Consider the following 13,414-nt stretch of genomic DNA (forward strand, 5'->3'; position numbering starts at 1 on the left):
TGAGGGGCTGTTCCCATTCTGAAGACCCAGAGCCACAGTCTCTAAAAGTGAACCTCCGTGTTTCTGAGGCCAACTCACAACAGGGAGTTCTGAAGAGCACACTAGGCAGAGATCACCAGTCCCCATGTGGCGCTCACTTGTGGGCACATGTGTGCTCCACTCTAACCGTCTGTACCAGATTTACCCGGCCTCTTCATAAAACAGACGGTGGAAGGGACAGCACCAAACGTCGCCAGTGTTCCACCTGCATGTATTTTCGCTAGGGAAGTGCCGATGCTGGCCTCTGAACAGGCTGATGGGGAAAATCTAAGCGCGTTACATGATACTCCCTGGCTGGCTGCTGTACAAATGTTTCTCCTATGCGATGTTCTTTTTTTTTTTTTTTTTTTTTTTTTTTACGATGAAAATATACCACAATTTATTTCAGAGGCTTAAAACATTTAACTGACTCCAGCCAAAAGAATCAAGTTACCCACTCGGGTCAAGTTCCCAAACACGGGGGATCTGTTTTTCACATTTAGTAAAACTAATGAGCATCCTCAGGAGGGAAGAGACTCCATCCCCCAAATACAGCGAGTGGGGATTAGGGGCGATGGTCTGGGGCTCTCCTGCAACAAAGCAAGGCCCTTTAGACTAGTCCTACTTTCTAAATTCGACGTTGTGTTTGGTGAACTGCTCAGATCCTTCCAGGGGAAACTTCAGGGACCTAGACTTGGGGGAGGAGTGGTTGTATTGAGTGGGACTCAACTGCCAAATCGCCCCCACCACCCCCTGAAGTGTCTTGCTGAGATTAGAGCAAACCACTTCTCTGTCCGTGATGCTAATGGAAGACATGTTTGTTTGGAAGTTGGCCTCCTCTATGCTGCCTTTCCAGTTAGTCTTCTACACAGAAAGAAAATGTTGGCTTCTCTCTGACGGTTTTAGAGGCCCCTGTCTGTTACTAATTGGCGAGTTTGCTATGTGCCCTCACAAAACAGCCTAAGTTCATGATCAAAGTATGTGGTACAGCAAAGCCGGCTACCTTGTGACTAGGGCACCAAAAGCATAAGGGAAGAGCTGGGGTCCATCATCTCCTGGAGAGGCATGTTCCCAGGGACCCACAGACTTCCCACTAGGCCCCACTTCTTACAGGTTCAACCATGCCCCAGGAAAGACATCGTGGGGAGGAAATATTTAACACACAGGACTTTGCGAGGAAATCGAAGATCTAAACTAGAGTTCTGATCCCTCCAAAAACAGAGAATTCTATATGAAAACCACACCCACCCTTTAGTTAGGGGTAGTGGGGATTGAACCCAGGACCTTGCACACGGTAGATTAGCATTCTGTTGCTAACCTACTAGTCCTAAAAAACTCCTAAACTGATACTTAATCTCCCACACAGAGTTCAGCTTGAGAAGACTGTAACACTTGAAGCTTATTCCAGGTATGTTCTGTGTCTTGAAATATACTCGTACATAGGCAATGCCAGTTGCAGCATTAGATTACTCGTAGGGAACTATCAGTTACATGTCTGTCCTCTGCTTTAAAGTGAAAAGCCAAGCAAACAAACAAAACTCTGTCCAAAATGGCGAGAGGACAAAGGACGGCATTGGTGGATCCTTGGAAGCCAGACACAGAAACTGGCACTTGGGTGCTCTGAGGTGACAACCTTCAACAGTTTTCATCATTGAAAATTTATCTGGTAAAGATTAAGTCTTAAGATCGGAATAGAACCAACTGGGAAATATGCCTTCCTAGAATGAAATAAGCTCAAGCACTGAAAAATCACAGTGTCAAAATTCTTTAGTCAAAGGAGTCCTCGGGCTCTCCACCTGAGATCCCGGGCAAACAGATCAAGTATGTATCTTCTGAGTGTTTGAACTGTAAAAAAAAAAAACAAAAAACAAAAAAAACAGAAAACAAAAACTGGAGATTTGACATATTATTTAAAAAAAATAAATAAAATTCAATCATTTTTCATGTAAAGCTACAGGACTGCCTATGAGAAGATCTGGAATTTCCTGGCTTGTCACCTCCATTGGTAGACACCGGCCCAGGATGGCTGCTGCTCACCAGCAACCTCTTGGGCATTGCTGGGGGAGTCTCAGATTGCCCTGCAAGAGTTCATCCAAAGGCAAGCGCTCTCCACTGCAGGTGCACGGGACTTAAAGTGCTCGGCAGCAGCGTCTATTTCATGGTGAGTCTCTCTGATGTAGGACATGACCCCCGTTGCAGGAACACAATTAACAGCAAGGGGCCATTGTGTTGAAAACTACAGAATCTGCCAGAAGGAACACATTGCCAGACTGTCATGATGGCTAGTTTCTCACTGAGTTTTGGCTGTCTTAGGAAATTTCGTCTTCTGGATTAAACTTTGCCATTTGCACTGACAAAGGGAAAAAAAAATCATTTCCCACGACAACAAAACAAGAGGATAGTAGCTAAATCTGCCTGCTGTGCAATCACAATCTTCACAGAAAAATATTTGCTTAGCTTTTAGTGAGAGGCTTTTTCCTCCTGAAAGCAAAGTCAAGGTGTCAAATTTGGTAATGAAAACCTGAAGACGTTTTATGACCCGGATGACAGGGTGGTGTGGGGAGCAGCTGGGTGGGTAAATACTGACATAGCCGTCGGTACAACGCTCTCCACTTCCAAACCGAGTGCCCGCTGTCTGGAGCGGAGAGAGCCTGTCTAGGCATCATGGTGCCCGTGTACCACCTTTACACACCCTCTTCCCTCCAGAAGCCAGTTCTTGTTGCCCTAGCTCCCAGCTGTGTGGCCACGTTCAGAATCCCTGTTAGAATTCTGCTGATGGACAAGCTAGCCGTATTTCAGAGGTCTCCACTGGGCATGCTCAAAACAAGCATTTTTGGAACTAGACAATCCCAGTTAAAAACTGGTTTGACAGCTCAGCTTTGTGTTTGAGTCTTCTAAGCGGAGATTGTAATAACAGGCACAAAAGACACTTATTTGGTGAGAAAATTAACAACGCCAGTGTTTTCCCTTTCATCCTGCATGTAGCCTTACATAGCCTTACAGTAACTGTTATGACTATTATTATTCATAACAAGAACAACAACAACCAAACAGTTGAAGAAGCAAGCAAACACTAGCAAGACTGGAAATCACTTTTTGCCGTTTAAAAAAAAAAAAAAAGATGTTTTTTCTTTCTCTATTGAACTTTCTGATGTTAGATGTTGTATGTGTACACTGCCTGTGTGCATGTATATCACATGTGTGCAGTGCCCCTGGAGGTCAGAAGAGGGCACTGTAATCCTTGGCACTAGTGTTATATAGATGGTTGTGAGCTGCTGTGGGTGCTGGGAAATCTGTGTTGGTATGTCACGGGGATAAACTGCAGATCATGTCAGTGATGTGAAGGGCATCAGAAGACATAAACTGTGCATCTAGCAAACCCACGTCCAGCCTTCAGGCCCACTCCACAGTGTTATTCCTTCTGATCGGCGCTCAGGGCCCACGGCCCCTTTGTTTCCAGTAGTGTGGTTTGAGGCTGATGCCTCCTGCACTTACCATCGAGGCGCAGGTAAAGGAAGTTCCGAAAAGCAAAGTAATCCTCCATGATGGTCATGAGAGACGTCATCTGGCAGAAAAGCAGCACGCGGTGGTTAGTTGCTCTCAATTTGGGCAGAATACGATCAAGTAGCTCAAACTTTCCCGAGGCCCGATACAGCTCAGCCCTGAACCCAAAAACGCAAAACAAGAAGGCAGTATTACTGCTGTCTTCTTGAGAGATCCAGAAGTGCTTAGCTCTTCAGATAGAGCCTTGCACATAGAAAACATTTAGTAAGCAACCGAGGATGGAAGAATGGATGAACGAATGGATATCAGCTCCAAAGCCATGCGAGCATTTAAAGGGGGACACACTGTCCGTACAGAACCCGTGAAGGGTATGATGTGCGTGCTACATATGTGGCATGTGCCACAATGAGAAGGGAACCCTTCCGCACCTCTAAGATTCTTCATGGGGGTGCCGTCAAGTTAATTTAGGACACACACGATTCATTCAAATGCTTCCTGAACACCTACTGGGCACCAACACAATGTGGGTAGGCACACCGTGATGAAATGTGTAACTACACGCTGTGGTCAGGACTATAAAGAAAAGCAACAAGTGACAACGGGAACTCAGAGTGTGCTAACCCCTGGCAGATCCTTTCAGAAACGAAGTCTTCCCAAAGCACAGCCATGCCCATGCATTTCTGTCTGTCTGATTCCCTCCTACACTATTCGTATCAAGAGGTACGGCAGACCTTATGGCCCACAAAACTGAAAGTATTTCTTATCTATCTCTTTACTGATACAATTTGCCAAACGTTGACTTGGAGAGCATGAGGTCAGTGACTTCCCTGGAGAGAGCTAAAACCTGAAATAATGAGTGAAGAGCGAGCTAAGTGAGAAATGAGGGCATGCACAGAGAAAGGGAAAAGCCTGGGCATGGGCTCCGGAGCGAGCAGGAGCCAGTGAGCCTCACAAACTGGTACCAAGTACTGGTGAGAGTAACTCAGGCGTACGTGAGGCAAGGAGAGGGGGACCTCAGGACAGAGCTGGGTGATGGGGATGGAGCAGGGACTGGGGAGTCCTTTGTGGACTGTTTTGGTTTTCAATGCAATGGGCCAGGAAGATGCTCTGTAAACAGGAGTATGACCTGGAGTAGCCTGTTTCACAGAGTTGCTGTGGGCACCTATATGAGAGGACTGGGGAGGGATAGGGTCCTGGCTTATTGCAGAAGTATAAGGTAAAGCATGATGGGAGAAGAGAGACAATGCTGTGGTAAGGAGGAAGGCAGAAGTAGGACCGTCCTCCACGATAAACCTGTTGCTTCTCAAATCAACAGGACTGTGTTTTGTAACACTGAAATTTATTTTTAGGGTTGGAACTGTCTGAAGCAGTCACCCATGCACATGCAGTCAACAACACTGAAAACACACCACTCGGGGGGCAGGATCTATGTCATGGTACATCTTCACATTTGTCTTCCCGTCTGAGAGCTGTCCCTTAATAGCCCTGCTCCCCCGTCCCTCTGGCTATGCTGGCAGAAGCAGGAGTGGCCTTAAGGCCCAGAGGACAATTGAAGCCAAGGACTGAGGAGAGTCAGTTGGCCCTAATCCCGGTAGGATCTAGTTCCTGCTGACCCTGCCTGACCCTGGGATTCATTTCTCCTGGGGTGAGACGTGAGACCTTCTGTGGAGAGTCCGCTTCACTGTCTCTCTGCTGTAAGGTGTGGCTCTGTCCTACGTCCATGCTAACAACAACAACAAAAAGTCTTTCTTAGATCATACTCCAGAAACTGACTATAAAACTGATCATCCACCTATGGCAGGTGAGACTTTTGTTCATGCGTGCAAGGGCTGAACATCCACAGGAAATTAGTAGGGAAAAACCAACTCTTCAAGCACGAGTTACACTGGTGTATGGTTAGCAGTCATCACACTCAGACTCAAACAGTGTTTTCAGAACGTGAAAGCACTGGTAAGTCTCTCCCATGAGACCCACGTCCTTTGAATAGGCAACTGCTCAGGGCACGCGGAAATAGACGCAGGTAAAGTACAAGGGAATTGTGCTTAGCAACTTCTGCTCCTCTGCAGGGGAGCAAGGAGGGCTAAGGTGACCAGATGCTACAGAAAGATTTTGGGTAAGGCCAATAACAATGCATCTTGAAAGAGGGGGGAAAAAAAGAGGATTTACCCATTGATGACCCCATTGGAGTAGCCCAGGTGTTCAGCAAAGGATTCCTTGAAAAGAGAGAAGAAATTGATTTTAATATGTAATCATTAACTTCTTGGTTTCTCTAGTATGTTTAAAGCGTAGTCAAAGCAAATCAAATGATCCCCGAAGAGCAAATCAGAGACTCATGTCTCTGAGATCCCTTTCTGGCCGACCGAAGAGTGCCTGGACATGCATTGGCCAGGAGCTGAACCCAGAGCTGTTGCTGGGGATCCACCCTCAAGCTCACAGTTCAAGCTAAAGGAAGGGTGTAGTGGGTATTAGCTCACCCATGACCTTGGGCTATCTGGGTGCTTCTTGTCTGCCTATGAAGGAGGGAGAGTGGTAGCACTCTCCTGGGTGGTGAAGACCGAGTCAGGTGGCAGGAAGAAGCATGTGATCAGTCCCCAGCTTTCCAAGGACTCTGCAACTGGCTTTACCATATCCTGTATTCATGAACGTATTGCCCCCTTTCAAGTCTTAATAAATCCTTGACACCCCTTAACATATATATATATGCATGGATTTCTCTTAACCGCAGAGTTTAATACAAACCAGTCACAACTACACCATGTAAGCATAAACATAACACACACACACACACACACACACACACACACACACACCATAGAAATAACGGCCATTATGTAACATTCACTGACATCACCCCTGGTCCTGCCCTCCCTTTCCTCTTTACAAAGCCCTAACCACACTAGACCAGTGGTTCTCAACCTTCCTAATGCTGCGGACCCTTAATCCGATTCCACACATAGGCTAGGAGCTTTTAGACCTGTAGGCTACACAAAGAGACCCCCCTGCTCAAAATAAAACACAATTTTTATTTCTCAAGTTTGAAGGTCCCCAGGGAGCTAACTCCAGTCTCAAAACTGGGGTTATGGAATTCTTTGGTATCAATACACAGTGTGTGGAAAACAAAACAGAACATTGGCAAATATGTACGGCATCTTGAGACCATAACAGCCAAAGAGTCTGTGGTTGTTTCAGTGTAATTGGCCCCCGGAATCTGGCAGTGACAGTGGAAAACAGAAAGCTGGTGAGGATGTAATTGAACAGGGAGGGCATGTTCCAGCCCCAGCAAACAGCAGAACTTGGCAGCTTCGGCTACGAGGTTCTGGCTTTAGAGCTAAGGATAGCAATGGAAATTGCCTCCACATCTAAGGAACGCCCCTAGGGCCAAGCCTGTGTCAGGGGTGTCCCTGAATGGAGGCCTAGGAGAGAGGCCATTGTGTAAAGCTGTGATGTTGAAGCCTGGATCACCTTGGAAAACCCAAGATGTTGGAAATGCCGGAGTCATGGAATACCTGCTGAGGAGAGCTGCTAACAGGGAGTAGAACCAGCCCAGGAGGAAGAAGTGTGTTTCTGTCAACAAAGCTGAGAAATGGTAGGGATTTAAAGAGTGCTCTGACTTCAGACATGGAGTACAGAGTTCAGAGTTTGTCCAGGCAGTTTTTGGTCTTGCTTTGGTCCAGTTATTTTCTTCCTATTCCCCTCCCCTGTGTTTTGGAATTGTAATGTATACTCTGTGCTATTATATGTTGGAAGCATGTGACTTTTCTTAAAAAAATATTTATTTATTATGTATACAATGTTCTGTCTGTGCATATGCCTACAGGCCAGAAGAGGGCACCAAACCTCATTACAGATGGCTGTGAGCCACCTTGTGGTTGCTGGGAATTGAACTCAGGACCTTTGGAAGAGCAGACAATGCTCTTAACCGCTGAGCCATCTCTCCAGCCCCAGTGTGTGACTTTTTTATTTTGATTTTTACAGAAGGAATACAGTTAAGAGACTGTCATTTGTTTCAGGAGAGACTTTGGACTTCAAAACAAGTTTGAGACTTATAGACTATGGGGACTTCTGAAGTTAGACTGAATGCATTTTTTTGCATTATAATATAGCTATAAAGCCTCTGTGGCTCAGGGAGTGGAATATGGTGGTTTGAAAGAAAATGGCCCCCAAAGGGAGTGGCAATATTAGGAGATGTGGCCTTTATGGGGACAGGCTTTAAGGTCTCTTTTGCTCAAGCTTCCCTCAGTGTGACAGTCAGTCGACTTCCTGCAACCTTCTGGTCAAGACATAACCAGCACCACATCTGTCTGTACATCGCCACACTCCCTATCATGATGCTAATGGACCGAATCTCTGAAACTGTAAGCAAGCCACCCCAATTAAATGCCTTACTTGTTAAGAGCTGCCAGGATCACAGTGTCTCTTCACAGCAATGAAAAGCCTACCCAGGACAGGATCAGTGATAACTGCAGGCTCTGGTTTCTAGGAGTGTCCCCACAACTGGTATAGGAACAAGCACCCATGCAGTCTACAGCCACTTAATGTGCAAACAAGCAGGCGCTAGAGAGCATCTGCCCAGAATCTCACCATGCCACTCATTTTCCTGAAGCTCCAGACACCGAGAGAGAGACAGACTCCCCATTCCACCAAAAAGCCCAACATGAAGGAAGAATGGCATGCAATTTCATAATTACTAAACAGCTTGATGTGGGATTTCCCTCTGTACGCTGTGATTACCATTAACGAATAAAGAAACTGCCTTGGCCTGTTGATAGGACAGAACTTAGGCAGGCAGGGAAAACTAAATGGCATTCTGGGGGAAAGGAGGCAGAGGCAGAGAGGTCATCGAGCCCCGCCACAGACAGGCACTGAAACTTTTGCCGGTAAATCATAGCCACATGGCGATACAAAGATTAATGGAGATGGGTTAAATTAATATGTAAGAGTTAGCCAATAAGAAGTTAGAGCTAATGGGTCAAGCAGTGATTTAATTAATACAGTTTCTGTGTGATCATTTCGGGGCTAAGTGGCTAGGCACCAACAAGCAGCCCCTCCTTCAACAACAGTTCTGTGTAGGTAAGAATAATATCTCAAAACTCTTTCAGGAATAGGAGGGTAGGTGACCAGTTAACCACAATGCAAGCATTTCAGCATTAGAAATTGTTTCTTATACTGCCCTGCTCCCTATCCCAGCACACTCCAGTAGGAGCAAAAGGCACCTTCCATTTATTTAATGCGATTTTTATGAGCTACTTCATGTGTTCCAAACTAAGGAGGCTGGAGAGAAGGCTCTCTCAGTTAAGAGCCTTGGCTGTTCTTTCAGATGACCCAGGTTCTATTCCCGGCACCTGTGTAGTAGCTCACAAACATCTGTATCTCCAGTTCCAGGGGATCCAATGCCCTCTTCTGGCTTCCACAAGCACCAGGCACATAAGTGACGCAGGAAAAACACTCATATATACAAATTAAAAAAATAAGTAACTTTCAAAGTTGATCCACCCACCAGACCTAGAATCTATTTCTCTCAGTACAAAGGCAGAAGACAGTTTAGAGGGTCAAGACTTGCCCACCCAGTCACACTGACAAAGCAGCCTGTGACTGGGTCTCATTGCTGCTCAGGGGATTCTCCTTCATCTGTATTTCTAAACACTTACAGCTTGTCCATAGGACTTTTTAAAGTGCTCTTACAGTTCAAATTCTGTTTAGATCTGTAAACACACCCTGTCCTTATCCTAAAGCTCTGCTTCAACTGTGCCGTGTAATGCTTGACGGACGTGGTCTCCTGTGCCGAGACACCCTATGGCATCTAGATGCTCTGTCATGTCCATGGATACCGTTCCTTATATTCATAAATATTTTCATCTGCATCCCCAGATGTCCTCTTTGTCACAGGTACTTACCCCTGCATCCATGTCATACCTAGGGTTATTACTGCTGTGATGAAACACCATGACCAATAGCAACTTGGGGAGCAGAGAGTTTATTTAGCTTACATATCCTAAATCACAGCCCACTGAGGGAAGGCAAGACAAGAACTCAAAAAGGGAAAAAGCCTAGAGGCAGGAGTTGATGCAGAGGTTATGGAGGGGTGCTGCTTACTAGTCTGCTACTCATGACTCTTTCAACCTGTTTCCTTTTAGTATTCAGGAACACGAGCCCAGAATGTTTCTGCACACAATAGGCTGGAGCCTTTCCCATTAACCATTAATTTAAAAAATGCACTACAGGCTTACCTATGACCGGATATTCAAGAGGCATTTTCTCGATTGAGGTTCCCTCCTCTCAGATGACTATAGATTGTGACAAGACGACATAAAACTAGCCATCACAGTCTAAAAATACCTGTCTAGTAATTGGATACTCCTGTGTCTATGGACTCTCTCTGAATGTACAGATATTCCTCCTTCTATCACACCTCTCCTTAGGTCAATACCTCCCTTATATATGTTCTCCCTGTCTATGAATGCTATCCCTGTATCTGAGGATGTTACCCCTAGGATCATGGATGTTCTCCTTACACCTATGAATAGCCTCTTCTGCCCACAGGTATTCTCCTGGTATCTACAGATGGTCTCCTATGTATAAGAATTCTATCACTATGATCAAAAATGCTCTCCTAATGTCTCTGGGAGGTCTCCCTCTGTCCATAGATGCTCTGTTCCTATGGATAGCTCCCTATGCTCATAAATGATCTCCTTATGTCTATGAACACTCCCCCTCCCTGTGTCTATGGATGATCTCCCTCTGCTCATAGATGCTCTCCCTACATCCATGGATGCTCTTTCTATGTCCAAAAATGCTTTCTCATATGTCCACAGACACTCCCCCATCTGTGTGAGGATCTTCTTCCTTCCCTATGGGTTCTCCCTCTTACATCTACAGATGCTCTTTCCTAAGAACTTGAAGGCCACAATTTGTGTCCCATTTCACCCATTCAGCCAGCTGGGATGGGCCTCTAATACAGGGAGGGGTAGTAAAAAAACATCAACTGACCCAACATGCATGACCACCAAAACATACTGGTGGTAGAGGACATTCAAAGCTAAAACTATTTCAACTCATTTTGTCCTGCAATTCAGCTTTGATTTTCTGGAAGGTTCTGTCAATTGTTTAAATAGAGTATAGCCCTACAGTGCTTTTCCTCTCGGCCATTTCTTCTTTTTAGTTTGTAGTAGGCAGTGGCCCTTGTGGTATCAATGGTCTCAGGTACTTGTGGTTCTGCAGATGATGAAGATGGCTTCTTTGTACTTCTGCTCAAGCCAACTGTCCCACTAGAGTGAGCCTTGTCAATGAAGGAATCTCATCCACATAGAGCAAACAGGGTAGAAAATGCCCTATGATCTAAAAACAGTGTTCTAGCATTGGAACAAAGCAACCATCTGCATCATCATGATGGAAACCAGGCAGGAAAAAATAGCAATCTATGTATGCCACAGGCTAAAGCCAGCATCTCTCCCAAGGATAATATTTCACGAACATCTTTCTCTTCAATATCTATAAACACATTATTTAAGCGTTTCTCCCAGCACCCTTCAGAGGAGGCTGGCTGCATCAGTCATTATATTCAATTTCAGAACTCCAACAGTAACAAGGTAATTCACAGCATTAACCCAAATCCACACAGTGAGCTAATGCTCCCGACATTTCCTCATGACTTTAAACTCTTTATATCTGGAATTATAAAATTCCAGATACTCAGGAAGTCAGTGCCAAAGTGGGCCCGCACCCAGGAAACAGGCCTATTAATTCTGCCAGAAAAGTCGAAAAAATGCTGGCTGGACATCCCCACATAAGCTTTACACATATTTGGGGGTCTGCCTTTCTAACCAGCACAATAAGTCTCAAAGTACAAGATCCAGACTCACCTCAATGTGCTGAAACATATATGGGTGGTTGCATATCTTCCTCAGCTGCATGATAGTGTTCATAAGTGTCTTGGCTCCTCCTTTCCCCTGAGCAAAACGTGCAATGGAAGGAATGGAATTAGTTATTGATCAAGTATTTCCAATTTTTTAAAACTAAGCTTCAAGGCCAAGGGTATACCTTACTGGTGGAGACTGCCCTGCTTATGAAAGGCCTGGGTACAAATCTAGCACTGAAGAAAAAGAGTGGGGGAAGACTCAGACTGATTAGATAGCTTGCAGAAAGAACACAGGGAGGACCCTAAGTCGTCTTACAAACCTTGAGCCCACAGTCCTGATGTTATTTAGCCATTTCTGGGTCAGACATAGCATCGCCTTTGTGATTAACTCTTCCTACAGAAAAGTACATCTCACAAAATTAATTCAAGTCGATGGCTTTGTGTCAGGTCTGCCCATAGGTGTTACAGAATACTTGATTACACTATAAATATGTGTCTTTGCCTAAGGCGCCTTCTGATTATTTAATAAAGAGCTAAATGGCCAAGAGCTAGGCAAGAGAGAGAGGCAGGACTTTGAGGCAGAGAGAAGAAACTCAAGATGAATCTAGGCATGTGGAAGACACCAGCCAGAATGGAATGAGTCAGGCACACAGAATGGGACAAAGGTAAAAGCCATATAGTAGAATGTAGATTAATAAAAAAAAAATCAGTTAATTTAAGTTTTAAAGAGCGTTAAAAACAAGCCTAAGCTAAAGGCCAAGCTTTCATTATTATTTAATAAGTCTCCATGTTATTATTTGGCTGGCTAAACAGAAAAAGAATAATAGAATTACACATAGGATTATACATAGGATTCTGGCAGACCACAAACAAAGAATGTTAGAGAGAGAGAAGCTGATTTTAACATGTCCTAAAACATCACCCAATACTGGGCTGCTTATGTTTTCTGCTGAGCTATCATGAGCAGTGTTAAGTCTCTGATAACAGAAACACTAGCCAGGCAAGACCCTCTTTTGCCCCACCCCAATGGAGTTAGGAGGGCAGTGATGACACCGGCAGCCACTATTGCCACCCCAAAGTCTTAGTGCTTTATAGGAACAAGCCAGTATTCGCAGGAAGGCTCCCTGAAAATGCTCAAGGCCACGGCCACGAGAACACGAGAAGACACATGGCAGTACCCCAGTCTCCCCACGTTTGGAACATACCTTCTTATCCTTCTCAGAGCCGTCTGTGAGGAGGATCCCTTTGGCCTGCATGTGACGATACAGAATCTTCTGCAGAGCAGACATGTCGCATTTGATCACGTACTCAACCTGGGGACAGAGCAGGACACGGATAAGCACAGGAGGGAAAGGGGCTGTTGGACGATGGCAGTGGAGAAGGGACCACTGGGACCAATCCTGGAAGAACGGAGATGGGACAAGGCCATAGAGCAGATCAGAGTCCTCAAGTTCAAAAGCATCGTGATAATGCTAAGACGTATACAAGGTTGCATGGAGAAAATGTAAGGTCCCAATTCCTAGACTTTCTTGATCTCATATTTGAGGCAGGGCTTCAATAAAGAGCCGGGCGGTGGTGGCGCACGCCTTTAATCCCAGCACTCGGGAGGCAGAGACAGGCGGATCTCTGTGAGTTCGAGGCCAGCCTGGACTACAAGAGCTAGTTCCAGGACAGGAACCAAAAGCTACGGAGAAACCCTGTCTCGAAAAATCCAAAAAAAAAAAAAAAAAGAATCCCTAGATTATTATTATTATTCAACATTTATTGTGTTACAATAAAATGTTCATTACAATGTACTTTTAATATTTGTCCTGCTTCTTGGTCCTGCATACTTCCAGATGAGCTGAACAGTATCAGGAAAATGAGTGACTGTCCCCAAACCCGATGATTTTCTTTGTATAACATCTTTAAATGGCTCCGTGTGGCCACCCCAGCACTCATCTCCTAGGGAGATTTATAGCAGACCTAGGCTGGCTGTCATTAACCTCTCCTCTAGAGAAACGAGAGGACACACCACTGTGAAGACAAGAGGGGCAG

At 45.2% G+C, this 13,414-nt stretch overlaps 1 protein-coding gene across 4 annotated transcripts in view; it reads right to left on the reverse strand.

Moving 5' to 3' along the window:
- Smarca2 (SWI/SNF related, matrix associated, actin dependent regulator of chromatin, subfamily a, member 2) overlaps positions 1 to 13,414 on the reverse strand; it is a 168,216-nt gene that overhangs the window by 70,919 nt on the left and 83,883 nt on the right. For all 4 annotated transcript variants that reach the window (XM_041660994.1, XM_041660995.1, XM_041660993.1 and 1 more), the window contains exons 20-23: positions 12,583 to 12,690; positions 11,382 to 11,468; positions 5,689 to 5,735; positions 3,514 to 3,680 (exon numbers count right to left, since the gene is read on the reverse strand). In XM_041660994.1, coding sequence (XP_041516928.1) covers positions 3,514 to 3,680; positions 5,689 to 5,735; positions 11,382 to 11,468; positions 12,583 to 12,690 — 409 coding nt within the window. The remainder of the gene's footprint in view (positions 1 to 3,513; positions 3,681 to 5,688; positions 5,736 to 11,381; positions 11,469 to 12,582; positions 12,691 to 13,414) is intronic.

The sequence above is a fragment of the Microtus oregoni genome, unplaced genomic scaffold (genome assembly GCF_018167655.1).
Source record: "Microtus oregoni isolate MIOR12 unplaced genomic scaffold, Mior012 000012F_ref0000307, whole genome shotgun sequence".
NCBI lineage: Eukaryota > Metazoa > Chordata > Mammalia > Rodentia > Cricetidae > Microtus > Microtus oregoni.